The sequence below is a fragment of the Zosterops lateralis genome (assembly GCF_965231275.1).
Source record: "Zosterops lateralis genome assembly, chromosome: Z".
NCBI classification, from domain to species: domain Eukaryota; kingdom Metazoa; phylum Chordata; class Aves; order Passeriformes; family Zosteropidae; genus Zosterops; species Zosterops lateralis.
The window spans coordinates 33,772,896-33,790,745 of NC_139800.1; the positions used below are offsets into that span (position 1 = coordinate 33,772,896).

The 17,850-nt window shown below is 38.6% G+C and overlaps 2 protein-coding genes across 6 annotated transcripts in view; one reads left to right on the top strand and one right to left on the bottom strand.

Annotated features, from left to right (window-relative positions):
- The window catches only part of LOC310922769 (uncharacterized protein), a 31,620-nt gene extending 29,317 nt beyond the window's left edge, over positions 1–2,303 (bottom strand). For all 5 annotated transcript variants that reach the window (XR_014592484.1, XR_014592485.1, XR_014592486.1 and 2 more), the window contains exon 1: positions 2,222–2,303. Coding sequence is in view for 2 of the 5 variants with exons in the window: in XM_083883571.1 (XP_083739697.1) it covers positions 2,222–2,252 (31 nt within the window). In the remaining 3 variants the exon portion in view is untranslated. The remainder of the gene's footprint in view (positions 1–2,221) is intronic.
- ADAMTSL1 (ADAMTS like 1) overlaps positions 1–17,850 on the top strand; it is a gene marked incomplete at its 5' end in the record, with an annotated part of 171,752 nt that overhangs the window by 60,770 nt on the left and 93,132 nt on the right. The window contains 3 exons of the mRNA XM_083883570.1: positions 2,732–2,889; positions 10,651–10,762; positions 11,297–11,435. Of these exons, the coding sequence (XP_083739696.1) occupies positions 2,732–2,889; positions 10,651–10,762; positions 11,297–11,435 (409 nt within the window). The remainder of the gene's footprint in view (positions 1–2,731; positions 2,890–10,650; positions 10,763–11,296; positions 11,436–17,850) is intronic.

A 17,850-nucleotide genomic window follows, 5' to 3' on the forward strand; every position in this document is an offset into this window, starting at 1 on the left:
TTTCACAGTAGACCTTGGCCAGCAGTGCAGAGTTCTTTGCCCCTCCATAATTTTTCAGTCATTTCTGTTTGTTTATCCTTTGGCTGGTTCGCTTGGTGTCAAATGCTTTTGTTTGAAATTAATAAAATGCATACCACTGAGAGAAGAAATATTGAGAAAAGTAAAGTATAAGTTTCCCTGCAGCTCAGCTCAGCCATCAAGCTGCTCATGACTTTAACACATTTTTGTTATGTTCTTCTCTCTTCCTTAGATACACATAGGCACTCACACCATGCCTGTGTGCATGCACACATACACAAAATCACACTCTAAAGATTTGAAACCATACAAAAATGAAACCTTGTTCTTTAGCAGTGATACTGCTCCAGGGAGTTAAGACCCCTGAGTTTTGCTAGCCCATCACTTGGTGGCTATAACATTTTCCTGCTTCATCTGTGTATCCCAGCAGCTATATATCCCTCTTTTCTGGGAGGAATCTGAGGATTTGAGAATATCCTGCTAGACCTGAAGGCAAATACATTTATTTCATGAATAGAAGCTCCTGGCACCCCTCTCTCACATCTTCCACTGCAGTAGCTGCTCACAAGCTGTTTTCTTTCTCATCAGCAGCAAATGAATAATAAAGTATTGGTAAATATGATTTACTGTCAGAATAAAACCCCAAACAGTAGTGCTTGACCTCTCAGTAGCGCATATTATTGTAAGATAAGTTGGGCTACCCTTCTCCTTTTCTAAAAGTCTCGAGCAATTTTCTATAACACAGACCATTTATGTCTTCTGTGTTTGTCGGTATAAGTACAAACATGAATGTTAGCAAAGATGTGAAACAACAAATCATTTCACTGTCTTCATATTTTCTTGCAGCCAAAAAATTTTTACAGGGTATCAAAATAAGGGATGACTTACTACTTCTGTACTGTAGCTCCCTACTTGTGTTAAGAAACCTGTGGGTTCTTCAGATTTAAAGCTGTGGATAAATACCAGCAAATTATAGGTTATAAACCAAGAAAAGATATATTATGTTTTTGTTAAAAGTTCAAATGATGCCTGCACCTCAGTTTTAAGTGGCTCTTTGGGTATTCCTGAGCTGCTCCAGTAGGGCTGATATTACTTTCCTAATACATGATATCCACTCCCTCCTTCCTGTCTTCTTTTCCAATATACATGTTCTCTTCCAAGGCAGAAAATGTCGTACTTTTGTTATTGTTTCAGTGAAATTGAGCTCAGAGAGAAATGAGATTTTAGCTGGAGAGATGGATCTAAAGCTTCACTCAGGCCATATCATATTTCGTGATAAAAAGATTTGAATCAGCAAGGTCTGTCTCAGTCACTGGTTGAGATTTAGATTAACTGCACTGTGTAAACATGAATAAGTCCAAATATATCTCTTTCTTATTTCAGAAGTCTCCATGAATCTTTCTGTTCTCCCATCAAAGGATTTTATATATGTATGAGCTACAGTCAGTTGCAGGTGGAGGGAGTATTTTGCCCTGTGAACTTTGGTTGTGGGAGAAGTCAACAGGAGGCTTTTTATATATACACAAGTCTTAAAACCATCTTTATTCCTGATGCATGCAGCCTTGTCCAAAAACAATAGATGGCCAAGTGCAGCACAAAGAAAGAGACTGGTCTCACTGAAAACCAAGGAATTCATCATTACAGCCTAAGTTCTTAGTGCACTGCCTCAGCAACTTCCTGCATTAATTAATTCCCTTAATCTATCATGAAAAGCAGCCTAATTACTGAAATTACTTTTTTTGTTCCCTAATAAGCAACTTATTATATGCAAATAAAAACTTTTTATTTTTTCATTTTTTTGTCTTTGAAAATTGATCTGCATTATAGATGAATAATATGCCTTAGTTGCCTTGCTGTGTTGGAGGTTTTGTGCCTATATTCATAAATATATGTAAAAAGTTTGCAGCTTTGAAATCCTTCATTATGAAATGCCCTGCCATTTTTAAATAACTACCAGAAACAGTTTACTGGTGCAAGTACTGTAAAGCCTAATCTGGAGTTGGTAGGGAGGCTAGCTGAATGATGAAACAGACCTACTTTCTGACTGTTGTTTCTACTTAAGAAATTATCATTATTTTTAATCAGAAAATCAGAAGTATCAGAAGTAATTACTACAAAACAGTATCTGAATTAATGCCCACTTTTGCGGATCTGTGAATACAGAGAGAGCCAGATGGAGAGCTCAGCAGGGTTCAGCACCCACCTTCCTCTTCTACTCCACTGGGATGGGTCATACTGCTTCTGGAGAGGAAGTGGGATTACTGTCGTACTGATCTTTGTTTCCAAGATATCTTGCTTTCAGTTAATTGTTTACTACAACAACATGTGGTTAGTGACCCACCTTTGAACTGAAGGAGGGTACAGCAGCTTAGCAGTGCTCATAGGCCAAGGTCTGAGTCACACTCCACATAGGAGCATGACTTACTGAGAGTGAGTTAAACAACAGCAAATGTGCCTAACAAGGAATGGATTAGTATGTCTGAAAGAGAGTAAAAACATTACCTATGGGTGAGAAGGGGAATGTGAGCTAAAAATCAAAGGGTTGAACAAAGACGATAAGCAGATGGAAGAGAAAAGAGAAAAGCAAAGTGTGCAAATTTAAATAACTATGGGAAAAGAATTGCAATATTTCCTATTTGTGCTGGGGTTTTTTTCTGCTCTCACTTCAAATTGTAATGCTCTGGTTTCCTGACAATTTTTTTCTATTTGTCAGATTTGGAAACTAAGACTCTCCAAGGTGTGAAGAGTGAAAACAGCCTCAGCACCACTGGCTTCTTCCTTGTAGAAAATTCTAGCATTGACTTCCAGAAGTTTCCTGACAAGGAGATCTTAAGAATATCTGGGCCTCTCTATGCAGACTTTACTATCAAGGTGAGGGTCATTGGTCATTGACATCCTAGAACAACATAAAGTAAGACAAGATGTACTAGGAAGACGAAGGAGATTTTTCTAGATCTTAATTTTCCAGTAGATGTTTATCACACAGCCTAATCCAGGCTATCCCTTGAACTCTACATATAATTCTTTATGGTTGTATATTTGATGAAAGCCTGTCTGGAAACTCTTCAGGAGAGAGAGACTGCACTTATGTCAAGAAAAGCATAGCCAATATGTGCCCTAAAAAGAAAATATTAACTCATTCCAAGAAAAGACTTATTACTTTTTTATATGCATTACTGAGGTACTTACAAATGAATGACATGCAGTTTTCTTTATCTGTGATAAGTAAAAAGATATCTCTTTGGCCCATAGTTTGTTGGGTGTATACTAGTGTAGTTGCACACAAGACTATAAGAGAGTGAAGAGTCCAGTCCCCAAGCTCTAAAATAAATGGGATAACTTTGCTTGAGAAGTCATGGCATCATCTTGTTGCACTGGCAATAAGATGAAATTTTTTTCTTTCCATTAGAGCCTTTCTATTCTTCCAGGTAATATAAAACACATTGCTGGAAGCAATGCACACAATCTGTGGGAAAACAAACATACAGAAATGAACATTCAGGAGCTGCAAGAATATAAATCCTTTTCCTGTAGGTCCAAGGAACTTGAAGGATATCAGCTGTAAAACTGCAACACCTGTATCATGTCCAAGACTATGTAATTTTTTCACTATGAGACCCAAGGTAGATGACATTTTCTTTAACCTTGAGCTAATGGCAGTTAGAGGTTTGACCAGTGAACTGGAAAATATCTGAAGTGATTGTCCTGAGTTAAGCTGAGCTAGGTTGGAATGGATTAACTTGGCAAGTAACACAGGCCTGTAGACTATCCCCTGTTCATCATGCTATGTTAGCAGCTGAAAAAGCAAATTGAAATTTTCAGAATGCATTCACAAGGAGAAGCCTGAACTAAGGAATATGTTCCGTTGTCTTTGAATGGCGGAACAAAAATGCCTTACTAAAATAGCTACTGTTCAATTCAAAATATCTGAAACTCATTTATGGCATTTACAGATGATATGGGGATGGTAAACATCAGCATTGTACACAGTGCAATGAACACAGTGTTTCTCCCTTTGTTTTATTTCTACTGTCTATGAATTTCTGGCAGCCTAGTTATAATGTTTTTGTGGGAAACAGCTAATCATGTAGACCAATCGCCCTGTAATGGTAATGGGAGGGTTGTACTCTTTTCCTTGTATTTCTGCTGTTGTCTTTTCTGTTGTCTTTTCTGACAGGGAAAATACCTTTATCCCTTAGTGCTTGCATTTCCTCTATCAAAGCAAGGTAAGAAGTGCTGGTTAAATAAAAGGAGTACCCTGTTTAAATTATGACAGTCTGACCAATATGAGTGTACAAGTTTGCTAGGCATGGGTAGAACAGACGCTGCTGAATTGAGATGAAAGTATTTTGAGTTCTGCTATATATTTGCATCTTTGAAAGTCAAAGTAACATGACTCATTCAGTGTTAAATCTGTTGTCCTTTTTGGATATAGAAAATACACCAAAAACTCCCAACCAACTATTCATGGTTGTAGGATCTTTTCTAAGGTTAGAATTAAATTTTGCTTTGGATTAGATTTTCTGCTTCTGAATCACAGTTGGCTTTTTAATCAACATCTATAGAAGATACTTCAGCTATTACTTCGTGCAACACAGGTATCATTCTGCACTTTTTTCTACCCAGTTTTTTTTTTTCTTCTGGATATTCATTTTGTTAGATTTTACTGTATATAAGCAGGCACAGATGCGTGTTCAGATGCATGCAATCCAGAATGCTACTCTCAGTTATGCCAGACTTGGAAAGTGCTTTTCATACTTGCTTTATCCATTGTGATTTTGCTTTCAGGTTTTGAAGTTTAAGTACTCCCCTTTGAAAAAATTAGATGAAACATTTCTCTGTAGTATTAGTAAGCTTTCCTTACAAAGTGGGATCACTTTGGGTATCAAGACTTATTTTCCTGGGCCAAGGCAGATTTTTATGGAAACAGGTCTAAATGAATACAGAAAACTAAATGAATTTTTAGATGTAGCGGAACTCTAGTTTTAGAATCATTGTCTCCAAAATTATTCTTGTAATCATTTTTGTAATCCTTTTCACTTAACCCTGAATGCTCTTATTCAGACAGGTCAAGTTAGACACCTGGATATAATTCAGAAGTAGAAACTCAGTCTGAGAGTTGACACTTAACTTTCTTTATTGGTAACATAGAGTGCTTTAAAATTGCAAAAAGAAACCTCATGCTGTTCCTGGAGGAGCTGAGTTGTATAATTACTGGATTTCTTTACTGTATAATAGTCAACGGTTCATTCTTCATGTGCAAAACTCTTGGCAATCTTTTCACCAAATGTGTAAATAGTAAAATAATTCAGTAAAACAGCTGTTTTAAAAGAAAAAGGTGTTATCACAAAAATGAAGAAGAAGCAGAGTTCTTCATGTTCTTATTTTTTATATTGATAATTTGAGATTTATAAGTTTCCATTGTAAACTTTAATTTTTGAAAAGCAAAATACCTGGAAAATATGACAGTAAACTTAAATCCCACTAGAACTTCTTTTCTGAAATTCTGATGATTTCTCTGTTTTGATATTTTCAGTACAAAATTCTAGTTCGCATGAAGAGAAATGCATCTTTCCTGTGTTTGATACAATCCTGAAGAAATTAAGGTCCATTTTCATTAGGAAATCTAGTTCTGCGGTCTAGAGATAAAAGTAGTAATATCTCACAGGAGGACACACCCCTTATGGAGGAGCTACCCCTGATCTGCTCTATTGCCGGTGTCATATTTGTTCACTTGTCTGTGCTAAAACTTCTCCTCTGTTGATAGTGTATATTCAGACCGTAAACAGAGAATCTTGTGGTAGTTACTTCATGTCACACATCTGCTCTTCTCTGAGCAGGATGAAGCAGTACTGTCAGATGGGGTCTACAGATGACCATATAATGAGAGCAGTCACCACCAGATGACTGCAAACATGAAATACATTACTTACGGGAGGCTTACAGGAACCACCAGTAGGGACTGCCATTCATGAGACACACACACACACACAAAAAAAAAAAAAAAAGAAATGGCGTCTTTCCTCCTCACCTCCCCCCAGTTGCGTAAAATGAGAACATTTTATTGAATACACTTTGCATGGCTTAGCTGTACAAGTAACATTAATAATTACTTGATTATGACTGCTGGTTATAAAGTGCTGATTAAATGTTGAAACTGTCCAAGTAAACTACTGCAGTTTTGTAGGTCAGGCCATATGTTCTTCAGTGAACAAAAAAAAAAAGGGTTTATATATACACTGCCAAAATCAAGCAGGAAATGGCTGGGATTTTGGGAACTTTACTTGTTTGGTTTTATGTGAACTTATCAAATTTTGGAGTGATAGGAAAAGCCAACAAAGTGTAAAGGTGAAGTCAGATGTTGCAGTCTCTTATTCATAGAGCAGATCAGAATATCTCATAAAGGTTACACAATTTTTGTGTTGAAATTTTCATTTTCTTATTTCCTTTTGACTTTCTGTAACACCTCCCAAACCAAATCTTTTGGCATTTTATCAACTCCAAACTTCACCTGAGCGACAGCTTGTGCTTCCCTTGCATCATACTAGACAAGAATTAACAAAATCAGTATAAAAACAGTCTAAAAGAGATTGTTTTTTCTAAGGTCTTTCAACAGAGAAAAAAGACATCTCTGTTGATAGTAACTGTAAGCTAGACAGTGGATATTCTGAGGACTATAGTTTTAATCAGTTCCTTAGATGGCTGCTGTTATTCTTTAGGGACAACAGTGTGCAGGTGGCCAAGAGGGCCAATGGCATCCTGGCCTGGATCAGGAATGGTGGGGCCAGCAGGAGCAGGGAGGTCATTCTTACCCTGTACTCAGCACTGGTGAGGCCACACCTTGAGTGCTGTGTCCAGTTCTGGGCCCTCAGTTTAGGAAGGACATTGAGATGCTTGAACGTGTCCAGAGAAGGGCAACGAGGCTAGTGAAGAGTCTGGAAGACAAGCCTTATGAAGAACAGCTGAGGGACCTGGAGTTGCCTGACAGGAGGATGTAGGCAAGTGGGGCTCAGTCTTAAGTTGTGCCAGGGGAAGTTTAGGCTACACCTTAGGAAAAAATTCTTCACTAAAAGAGTGATTGTGCCCTGGAATTGTCTGTCCAGGAAGGTGGCGGAGTTACTGTGTGTGTAGATATTTTTAAAAAGACTGGGCGTGGCACTCAGTGCCATGGTTTAGTTGATGAAGTGGTGTTAGGTCATAGGTTAGAACTGATGATCTCAAAGATCTTTTCCAACGTAGTTCATCTGTGATTCTTGAAAGGGGTAAGGGCTGCTCTGATGTTAGGAAGCAATGTTCTAAATTCCCCTGAAAGTTAAAGGAAGTCAAGGATGATATCTGGGGAGATGCCATGCACAATTGCAAGGATGGGTGCTCTGCAAGATCTAGGTAATTCTGATTTCAGCTATTAATAAATTTAGATAGGATTTTATTTGCAAATGTAATGATCAATTGCCTTTTTTTCTAGTTCAGTTGCCTAAGTGTGCAAAACTCATTGTTAGAGGACTAGCTTAAGATTCTCAGGTGATGGCCATCTCTCTTGGGATCTTTGGCATTTCTCATAGCTACAAAGGTGTTGCTAATACTGCAAAGGTAAAGAATTTCGTCATACTACAGAACTGAGTATTTCAATGTGTGGGAGTTGGCCCTGTTCAGTCAAATCATGACATTTCTTACAGCATTTAGCTATTGAGTCTCACTGTGAGTTTTTTAGGGCTCAAGTAGCCAGTGATGTTTTTTCCTAGATAAAGATCTTAGCTTTAACAAACAGTCAAACAAAATCAAGAATAAGTTTTTGCTATGTGAAATCACCATTTATTGTTCCTCTTCTGCTTACAATACTCCTTAAAAATACACAATATGCTTCTTTAATTTGCTTGTTTTTTTTAATTTGAGCTTATGATTGTGGCTCATTTTAATTCTTTCCCACCTATGTTGTTGTCATGGCTGTATGAGTAACTTACACATTAAGCTGGAAAAGATGGTACATCTGTCTTTTCTCTGTGTCAAAACAGACAGATAACTCCAGACATACAGGAATAGTCTGCAGAGAGGGAGGAACTCTTCTTTCTTTCTGATTTTTTTTCAATGTAAGCTCTTTTTTTCTCCCCTTCTTTTTATAGTAGCCCACATGTGAGCTCTTGGTCTGTTCTTCATGATTCCCTGCAGGCCATACTGCTGAGTAGATCTGAGTTTAGGAATCACTGATGATCCTTAAAAAACGTTGAGTAAAAGCAGAATTTTCCCCAGAGAAGGCCTTTCCTGCACATTGAGATCAGAGACCTTCCCAGATGGCTTTCAGCACAACAGAACATTTTTTCATGAGCCCGGAAAGACCCTTCTGAAGTGTGTAATTAATGCACCATCCCTGCACAAGGAGTCAGGTATCCTGTTTCTGACACATGCATTCAAACAACATTGATCTGTGCTAAAGGCCTCCCATTTGCTGAAGCAGTTGTATTGCTACAGCTGGTTTGGGGTTTTTTATCCTTTTGAGAATTGACATAACTGTTTGATTAGAAAAGGGCAGCCTTAGTTTCAGTGGACCAGACCTCATACACACATCAATATTCTTGCCCTCCTCCTGCTCTTCAAGATATATCTTGATTTTTAATCATGTTGCTGTCCACCTACAGGAGAAAACAAAACAAACAACCCAAGTTACAAAGTTCATCTCAATTTGTCATGTTTTTGCTTCTGTTTCACAGACCATTCTTTGACAGTGTCTCAGTGTCTCTTGGTGTTTGGAAAGAGAGAAGAGTAAGGGAAAAATGGTGTTTCCAAAACTAGGAGACTCATTTAAAAACTGAGAGAAAAAAAAAAAAAAAAGAAAAAAAAAAAAAAAGGAAAAGGAAGCAGTGGTTAAACAGTTTAAGCTGTCTGAAAAAAAGGGGGGAGAATTGCTCCAGAGAGCAGCAGTGTCTTGGAGAAAGATCCATCTTGTCTACTTGTGATTTGGCAGTTTTCTCTACTGTGATAGCATTATGCCACTGATGCAGAGATGCTCAAGCAGTGTTGCTTCGCGTATCTGTCTCTCAGGTCAGCTCAGCGTCAGCTGGGCCACCCTGCTAGCTGTGATACGCCCAACAGTACCTTTGCGTGGGTCTTGGCTCCGCAGCACCTTTGCCTTAGCTGTCTCGGCCGTGGTTCGAAAGAGGGGACACTCCGGAGGCTCAGGGAGAAAAGGTTTTATTCGGGTAACTCAGGGGCAGTCCCTGGTTCCAGGCCTGTGCCTCTGGGGAGTGACCCCCAGCCTCGGTTACAGGGGGTTTTTGTTCCCCCAAAATCTCAGGGGTGGACACAAGTTACCAGACCAATGAAACAAGGCCAGGTGGGTAAGGTCAAAATGCAATACACAACATTAACAAATCAGGTGAATTTGGGATGTGGTCCTGTGAGACCCACCAATCCCTGTCAGACACCTCTCCTGAAGGTTCTGGGGCCTGGGGGATGGTGGACATGTGGGGGAGAAATACAATGGGATGGGGGAAAATACAATAGGATGATCGAAACCCAGGGCAGAGGATTAGAGTTGTCTTGGCAACTCTTATCAACCTCTGATAAGCACAATCCAAGACAGGGACTTTACCTGGCTAGGGTTAAAGTCCAAATCACATCAAACCTACAACTAAGAAACTTATGATACCATTCCAGCACCCCCACAAAGCAGCACTGAAACACTGTGTCCTAGGACAAATCATCAAATAGGAGATGTTTTTATTAGCTGATTTTTGGTTTTCCCTTGCCAGCTGTTCATGCAGAAGCATAGAGGTAAGGACAAGGGATAACCTGCTGAGTTTCTGAAGTCCTCATAACTGAATTAACCAGCATAGCTATTAAACAGGAAGAATTTTTTTACTGGGCTAAGTGCAAGTGGTGCTGCTTTACCAGTGTGAAGGTCTCTTGTATTGCAGTCCTTGCACTACAAGCTCTTGTTTGTGTGGGACATCCATTCAGCACATCTAGTACTGAAAGCATGCTGCGTTTTAAGCTCAGGTGGCTTGTAGGCTCTAAAGAGTTTTGCAGACGTGCACTTAGCCCCAGCCAGGATTCCATGCCTGTGACTGAAAGAAGCATTTTTCAAGCAAAATACGGCCGAAGAACAAATAATAATGACAATGCCACAATGGGGAATGACCTCACCCCAGAAAAAAACAGTGAATTAAAGTTTTTATTCTGTTTATTATTTTTCACAGTGCAGCCTCCCATGTTTTAGTCTATACTATCAAGTGTATTACAACTGCTTTTTGGGAAACATTAAAGATCTAAAACCTATGTCCATGTGTCAGGGACAGTAGGTAGTGGAAGGTTATTTTCTCATTCATTAAACATCTGTCCCTATCCTCTGTCCCTATAAGATCATTCAGTAGCACTAGTCATATTTGCCAGGCGCTCATTATTCCAGAGTGTGGTCTCAAAATGGTCACTGGTTATATCCAGAAATTTATTTGACTGTATTTTGAGCCCAAGATTTTCCACCGATCAATGCTTTTATGTGTTTAGTTTTCCTATTGCAAAGTATATCTGGTATTTCATGAAGCTTCAAGGTGTGTACAATCTGCAAGACGCTTGTGGTGGAATACTTCTTCCCAGCATTCATGTTAGGTTCACTCTTTGATATAACCTCTTTTTCAGATCCATTATGCTGGTGCTGCTGACAGTTCAGTCCAGTTCATCTTCTACCAACCTATCATTCACAGATGGAGGGAAACTGATTTTTTCCCTTGTTCAGCATCCTGTGGTGGAGGTAATGAATTACCACTGTATTTCAGAAGCTGTCATCTGCATGTATGACCTGTCCCAACTGCTGCCCTGAGTATTGGACCTTAAAAAAAGGCAAAATCTAAAAATTTAAGAGTAGTTACAACTAAATGAAGGGAGGGATTTAGCAATGTGGTAGTAGCCTGTAGATTTTCAGCATTGTTCCAGACTCTGTAGTTAAAATACCTCTTGATATCTACATGTCTGCATTTAATGCTACAGCTTAGCTGTAACTAAGAGCAAAATTCTTGGTGACTAAGAAACCTCAGCCTTTAGTTTTTTCTTTGTTTTTTCTAGCCTTCTGAATTTTTGTTTGACCATACTGGTTATCTTTTGTTTCCTACTACATATGATTTACATTGCTGTTTTCAATCTGGCCTGTAAAACAGCAGTTGTTATGTCCAAAAGCACAAAAGCACTGAAATTAGTTTTCTTTTTCCAAATGAGAACTTAGATCAATTTCAGAGTCAGACAGGAAGAACATCACATCTCACATTATTTATTCCTCTATGTATTGCAGGTTATCAGCTGACATCTGCTGAGTGCTTTGATCTGAGAAGCAATCGGGTAGTAGCTGATCAATACTGTCACTATTATCCTGAAAATATCAAGCCAAAGCCAAAGCTTCAAGAGTGCAATCTGGATCCTTGTCCTGCAAGGTCAGTTGGCTTTTATTTTAAAGGAGACTGAGCTCTAAAGGAGTAAAATAAAATAGGAAAATATTCTGTTGGTATTTCTCACAGTGTCATTTATCTTACATAATTCAACCTCTCTCTCATTCTAAGAATACACTGTGTAAAACACTTCTATTTAGCACCTTCACATAGCGAAGATTGATTTGTAATGGTTGTTTCTTCCCCTCAGAATGTATTTTGCCTCATTAATTGTTACCAAGTATAAGAAAACAAGTTGTCCATGATACTAGCCCCATGATCAATACATGTCTCTTAAGTATTAGTGAGATGGAAAAAATTATTTTTGCGTGAAAATTATTGTCATCGCAATTAGATGAACTATTTTATGGGATTTTTAAAAAAAAATTCCTTAATAAAAAGCCTACTTGCCTTTATGGCAACCTGTAAAATGTAATAAGTGATTTTTTTTCTAGTTAACAATGTCCTTTGGCCCTGCATGAAAGTCTCATCTCTGCTGCCTCACAGAATCACAGAATGGGTCAGGTTGGAAGGGACCACAGGGGGTCATCTGGTCCAACCTCCCTGCTCAAGCAGGGCCATCCCAGAGCACGTGGCACAGGATCATGTCCAGATGGTTCTTGAAAATCCTCAGTGAGAGAGACTTCACACCCTCTCTGGGCAATCTGTGCCAGTTCACTGGTATTGCACAGTAAAGACGTTCTTCCTCATATTAAGGTGGAACATCCTGCGGATTCTTTCTCAGAAGATTAATAGTAAAAATAGTAAGATCAGATAGTCAGATTTTTCATGTAAAAGAAAAGAAAGAAAACCACAAAAAAGACCAATTCTCTGTTACACTGATTGCCCTGAACTTCAATGAGAGTCCATCTGCAGCCACTCAATAAGCAGCAAGCATTTATTTGTGCAATCTAAATCTTTTGGTCCTCTTGATTTGCTTTGTTAGAAGACAGTTAAGCATAGTCCAGCAGGCAGTACAAGGATGCCCTAAAGCCATTTTATCACCAGCTCCTTTCCCACAAGGCTAGTTTATTTCTAAGTTTGATAAAGCAAGTTCAAACAGGTGTCACCTAAAACGTTGCTGTGTCACTTAAGATTGCTGGAGGTCATCAAAGAAAAAAGATGCCCTAATGAGAAAAAGGATACTTAAGAAACCTGTGAGGCAATGTATCTAGCTGACTGAGGATGGTTGCTGGCTAAACCAGGTATACCAGCTTTAGAGTAGCTAGGCATTATCAGAGCAGAACAAATCACTAGATTTCACTTCTTATAAAAAGTTTTCACTGAAGTTCACTTACCTTTTCTGGAGTTAATATTCAGATTTCTTTGTCATTGAAGTCACCTTTACCCAGAGCATATGGCAGTTTATACATCTTTGTTCCTATAAGCACATTTTGCTAGAGACAGATGTCAATAGAGGCCAGGTATGATCAGGTAGAAGGCCGAAACATGAATGTCTCAGGAAAAGGATTATTGAAAAATATGAATCAATATGGAATCTATCTTCTAGAGTCACCTATCACAGTGTCAATGAGAAAGTAATTTTATGTAGTTGCTTTAGTATTTTTTTTTTAATTCTAAGATGTTATTTTTTAAACATTCTGTTCTGGGTCAAATATGTAATTTTCCTCTGGAATTTGTGTGGTGGATATTTTCCATACTTTTCTCAATGACTTTAAATCACATATTCTCAAACGGTGATGCAGATGACTGCATGGTACATGGGAGAAAAGAGAAGAAAAAAAAAAGCTGGGCAGATGTCAGAAAGCAATTTAGTTTTATATGAGACATAACAAGGCAAAGTTGTTGATATAAAGACCCTGAGGGGAGGGAGAGTAATTTAGAAATGCCATCACAGCTATGCTGTCCCAGAGGAACTGTTTTTTTGGAAGCATCTTCAGAGTATGCCAAATTTCAAATTGCTACTTTCAAAAGTGCCTTTGTAAAGAATTCAAGAATCAACAACTCAGAGGAAAAAAAAAAAAAAAAAAAAAAAAAAAAAAAAAAAAAAAAAAAAAAAAGAGGAAATCTGTGGTAACTTCTGGATTCCTAATAATTTCTTACAGTCAGGAAAAGGGTAGGCAAAGCAGAAACACAAGGTCAGAATCATGGACAAGAAGGGTGTCTTGGCTCTGCAGTGTCTTTGCTGTGTGGGAGCTGCTCCACCGCACTAGTATAAAACTAAAAAGTTAATTTTTCCTGGCAAACCCAGTTCTAGTGAGGCATAGCTGATTAGTGGTTGCTGACTGTTCCTATAGTGTGTTAATGAATGCCACAGAAAATAATGGTCAAAGACCATAAGTGGCACTGAATAAAGGAGCTGAGAATGGTTGCTGTAGGAAAGCTTACACTAAAAATTTCAGCAAAAGGGTAGGCTGAAAGACAAGTTTAAATGAATGTCACAAGTACTGTGTGAGCCTGCAATAGGTTGCCTCTTTAGGTCTAGTGCATCGAAATGTTTTACTCTCTTCTGTTTACTATGGCAGTAATTAGCAGTATTTGCTGGCATCATGAAGAGTAAAAAAGCTTAGTCTCAATAAACATGTGAAAGTATGTGGATAGTTATTCAACAAACATACATAATTTATACATACTCATTTTCCAGGTTAAGTAGAGGCAGGCACATAAACTGTTCATCCAAGTCAGACCAGTAATTCCTGCCTCACAGAATATATGGTACATGATGACACTGAGTGCCTTTTTAATCCCTACATATCAATGCTCTATTCAGTCTCACTTATCAAACCTAATTTGGATCCAGCTCATGCCTTACAAAGTAAAAAGGAAAGATCTGTTTGCTTACAGTCATTGTGATTTTACAGCAGTCTGCTTTTACTGGCAAAAATAAGTCTATATGTGTATTATCTACTGATGTAAGCAGCAGCCAGTTCAATCTAGTCCACTCCCCTTCTCTGTGACAAAATCCAAAATTAGTATTTCTCCTATTTAGTTAAGTGAAAATCTTTTCACTACCCAAATTTCACAGGCTAAAAGGTTTTTTTAGCTTTCATCTTTATCCTTTTTTCTAGTATATTTTAATTTTTAAATTTTTTTCCCTGCTTACAGAAGAGTTATATTCATATTTGACGTAACTTCATGTGCTAGACACATATTTAGGACAATTCTAAGGTGCTATAAGCAGAAGATACATTTGCTTCATAATTCCAAGGCTTCCCCCCAAAAAGCAATTTTGACAAATGTGAAAAAGGCTGATGCCCCCTTCATCATTCACTTGCTCACAAGGCATTGTCAGTATTTCTAGATTTCATCTTCAGCTTTTATGTGGCATTCCCAGCCATGCCATCTTTCATTTTTACCAATCTCCCATATATTTTTGTCTATTGCCTCTACATGTTAATGTGGGAGTTTCTGAGTCACAAAAGCTCTATTCATTTTTATCAGGAGATTTCAATGTCATGTAAAGATCTCTAAAAGAAATTTCGGCAAAGATTCTAAATTCATAAAACAATTGTCTAAAAAATTTCATACTAGCAAGCCTCTAGTATAAAGTGGGTTTTTTTAATACTTCACTTCCTGGAGTTTGCCTAGAGTTTTATCTGTAAGCCTGCCACTAGAAATAATGTTTATATCTGTGGAGAGATTGGGGGAAAATTTCTCATTCCAGCAAGGTTTTCAGCTTCCAGAGACCTGACGGAACTCTGAGATATACGCTATTAACGGAGTACTCCAGCAAAATTGCAAACTCCTCTTCCTGCTTGCCAAAGTTTTTCTTTTAGCATTCTCATTTAAATATCCATACTGGGTGGTGGCAGAGGTGGGCATTGCCAAAAAGAAACTTAAAATTAAATTTAAATTTTAATAAAATTATAGCTTTTACTTGTTAATTTTCAGCTAACCTAACAAGACCACTAAAGTACAAGTAAAAGTATTCAAAAGTATATGACCATTCAGAGTGATTTTAAGTTGTGAGAAGTCCAAAATATTATTGGCAATGTGAAAGTGGAGTTGTAGATGTAAAAGGAGCTGGTAGCAATGGCAGTGTTCTTGTAATGATAATCAGGGTCACCTGAGCTCAAGAGCAGGCTAAAGATGAGCAGCAGATAATTCTAATGCCTGAAGAGATACATTTCTTCTCAACACAAGTAGTTGAAAACTTGAATTTTTGGACAGGGTGAAAGTAATCTAAATTAATCCAGAAAATAATTTTGTCAGAATGGGCAGAGAGGGTGGGCCAGGAAGCACTTGTCAAGCACTTGAAAGATGTGAGTAGCAGAGCAAATTCAGCTCTAAGTGGACAATACATATTAATGAAACACAGAAAGAAAGGCAGAAAGGAGCTGCGAGGATGCTTCTGATAACAAGCTGTAAGGTGGGAAAATGTATCATGTACTGCTATGAACATCAAATACAGGTATCTGTCTGCCCAATATGAAGTTACAGTAAAATTAGTCTTCTTTAAGTCCTAGAAGAACCAAAACTGCAACAAGTAAATGGTCATTTACAGAGATTTTCACTGGATATTCAGCTGTTGACACTTAGTTTTAACTACTTATCAGCTCATTCCCTCTTTGAATCAAACACTGCTCATCCAAACCACCATAAAGTATTAAACTGTATTTTAAAAGAAGATGTTTAGGAACATTACAGTCATGTAACTGGAAGGAATTACTTTTTCTGCTTTTGACTGGAAATACCTCTTTCGAACACTCTGAAGAGATTTTTTTTAGCAGTCTATGGCAATGATAATTAAAACATTAAAAAATATGCTGCTTAGAATTTAAAATCTCTGCATCATGAATGAGACGTTTTTTATAAAGGTAAGATACTGTCATGCCAGACATTCTGTTTAAATCAAGAGGGTTTTTTGGAGGCTGACACAAAACGATGGCTTAAAAGTGTTTTTCATTCATAAGTAAGCTTTTAAAGTATCCACTGACATGCCATTTTAAATGTTTAAGAAGGAGACATTGACTTTTGCCAATCTGTAAAGTACTAAGAGCATATAAAAGGACATATAAATAAAACATATATGGCAGTTCTTCAAGATTCACATTGATAGCATCCATAAACCAGCAAGGTAACTCATACTGGTTGCATAACTGAGAATTACGGTTTCACTGCCTGTAAAAGTAGGCACTGATACCAATGTTGACGTTCCTGTATCTACCCCAGCTTTGAAGGGAAAAAGTAATTCACAGATTCACAGAATAATACATGGAGACATTAACAGATACCATCTCTTTGAGGGTCTCATTAACTGTTTCTCCACACAAAAAATATTCTTGCAGCACAGGAAGATAATGTCAGTGTGGCATCTTCAGAGATTGCTGAAGTGCAGTATCACACACCACATAAGTGTCAGGATTTGAAGTGTTGAAGTGCAATTTTTTGCACAAGATTGTTGTCTGTCTGGTGATAATCGTGGCTTTCACCGAGATGCTGGTTTGGATGCTAAACTAGTGTCTTTTTTGGTGAGCGCTTTCATGTCTTCTAGCACAGCCAACTCAAGCTGCTTTAACTTATCATTATAATTTGTTCACTGCTAATAATGTCTTAAATATATTCTGTTGCTTAGATGGCACAGTCCCTGCCATGCAGATCATGTACTCTCAGGTCTGGCAGATTTCAGTGAAGGCTTAAATCTTAGTGTGTGGGTCCGCATCCGGAAAGAGGTGCAATGGGTGCAGCCACCCAGGAGCATGGGCAGCCCTGCAGCTGGGAGAAGGACACTCCTGGCAAAACACAGTCCTCAGGAGAAGTGAAGACTGTGAGCCAGAGGTATGTGACCGTCCTGCAAAGGCTGGGCAGTGGAACAGCAAGGGTGCAGGACATAAGCATGAGAGTGGCAAATTGTCCCCATGCGGGTCACACCACCCTGAGGCACCTTGGGAGCAGATGTCCTTTCTCTCTGCTGGCTCCTCTCAGTTCTAGCACTCATGCCCCTGCTTGGCTCAGTAGGGTCCAACCTGAGACTCATCAGGATGCAGGAGAGAGAGCTGGGAAGAGCTGGCCTTGTCAGAAAGACAGTCATCAGGGAGGTAGAAGAGAAAGGCACTTGAGCTTGTCATCTGTGCTAAATCAGGTTAAGGGGGGAAAGGAGCAACTGGGGAGCTGACCAAACATGTCTTCCAAGGAATGCAGCTGTGGAAATTCATCCCAGAGGAAGGCTGAATGTTTGCAGAGATGGCAGATCCGATTGCAATGCTCTAACCTCTGGCATGTGCAGCTTCCATTCCAACCATACACGTGCCTTGGAAGAGCAACTGTGTTGAGACTGCCAGCTCTCAGGAGGATAAAAACAACAATGTGCAGAATATATGACAGGACTTGTTGGTCTGAAAGGCACGGGAGATTACAGACATATGAGACAGAACAGCTCTGCAAAATAATTTGCTTTGTGCTCTGGCTCCTGCCAAATCTCTTGATGTCTTGTGAATGAGTCCTGTTAGCTACTTGCACA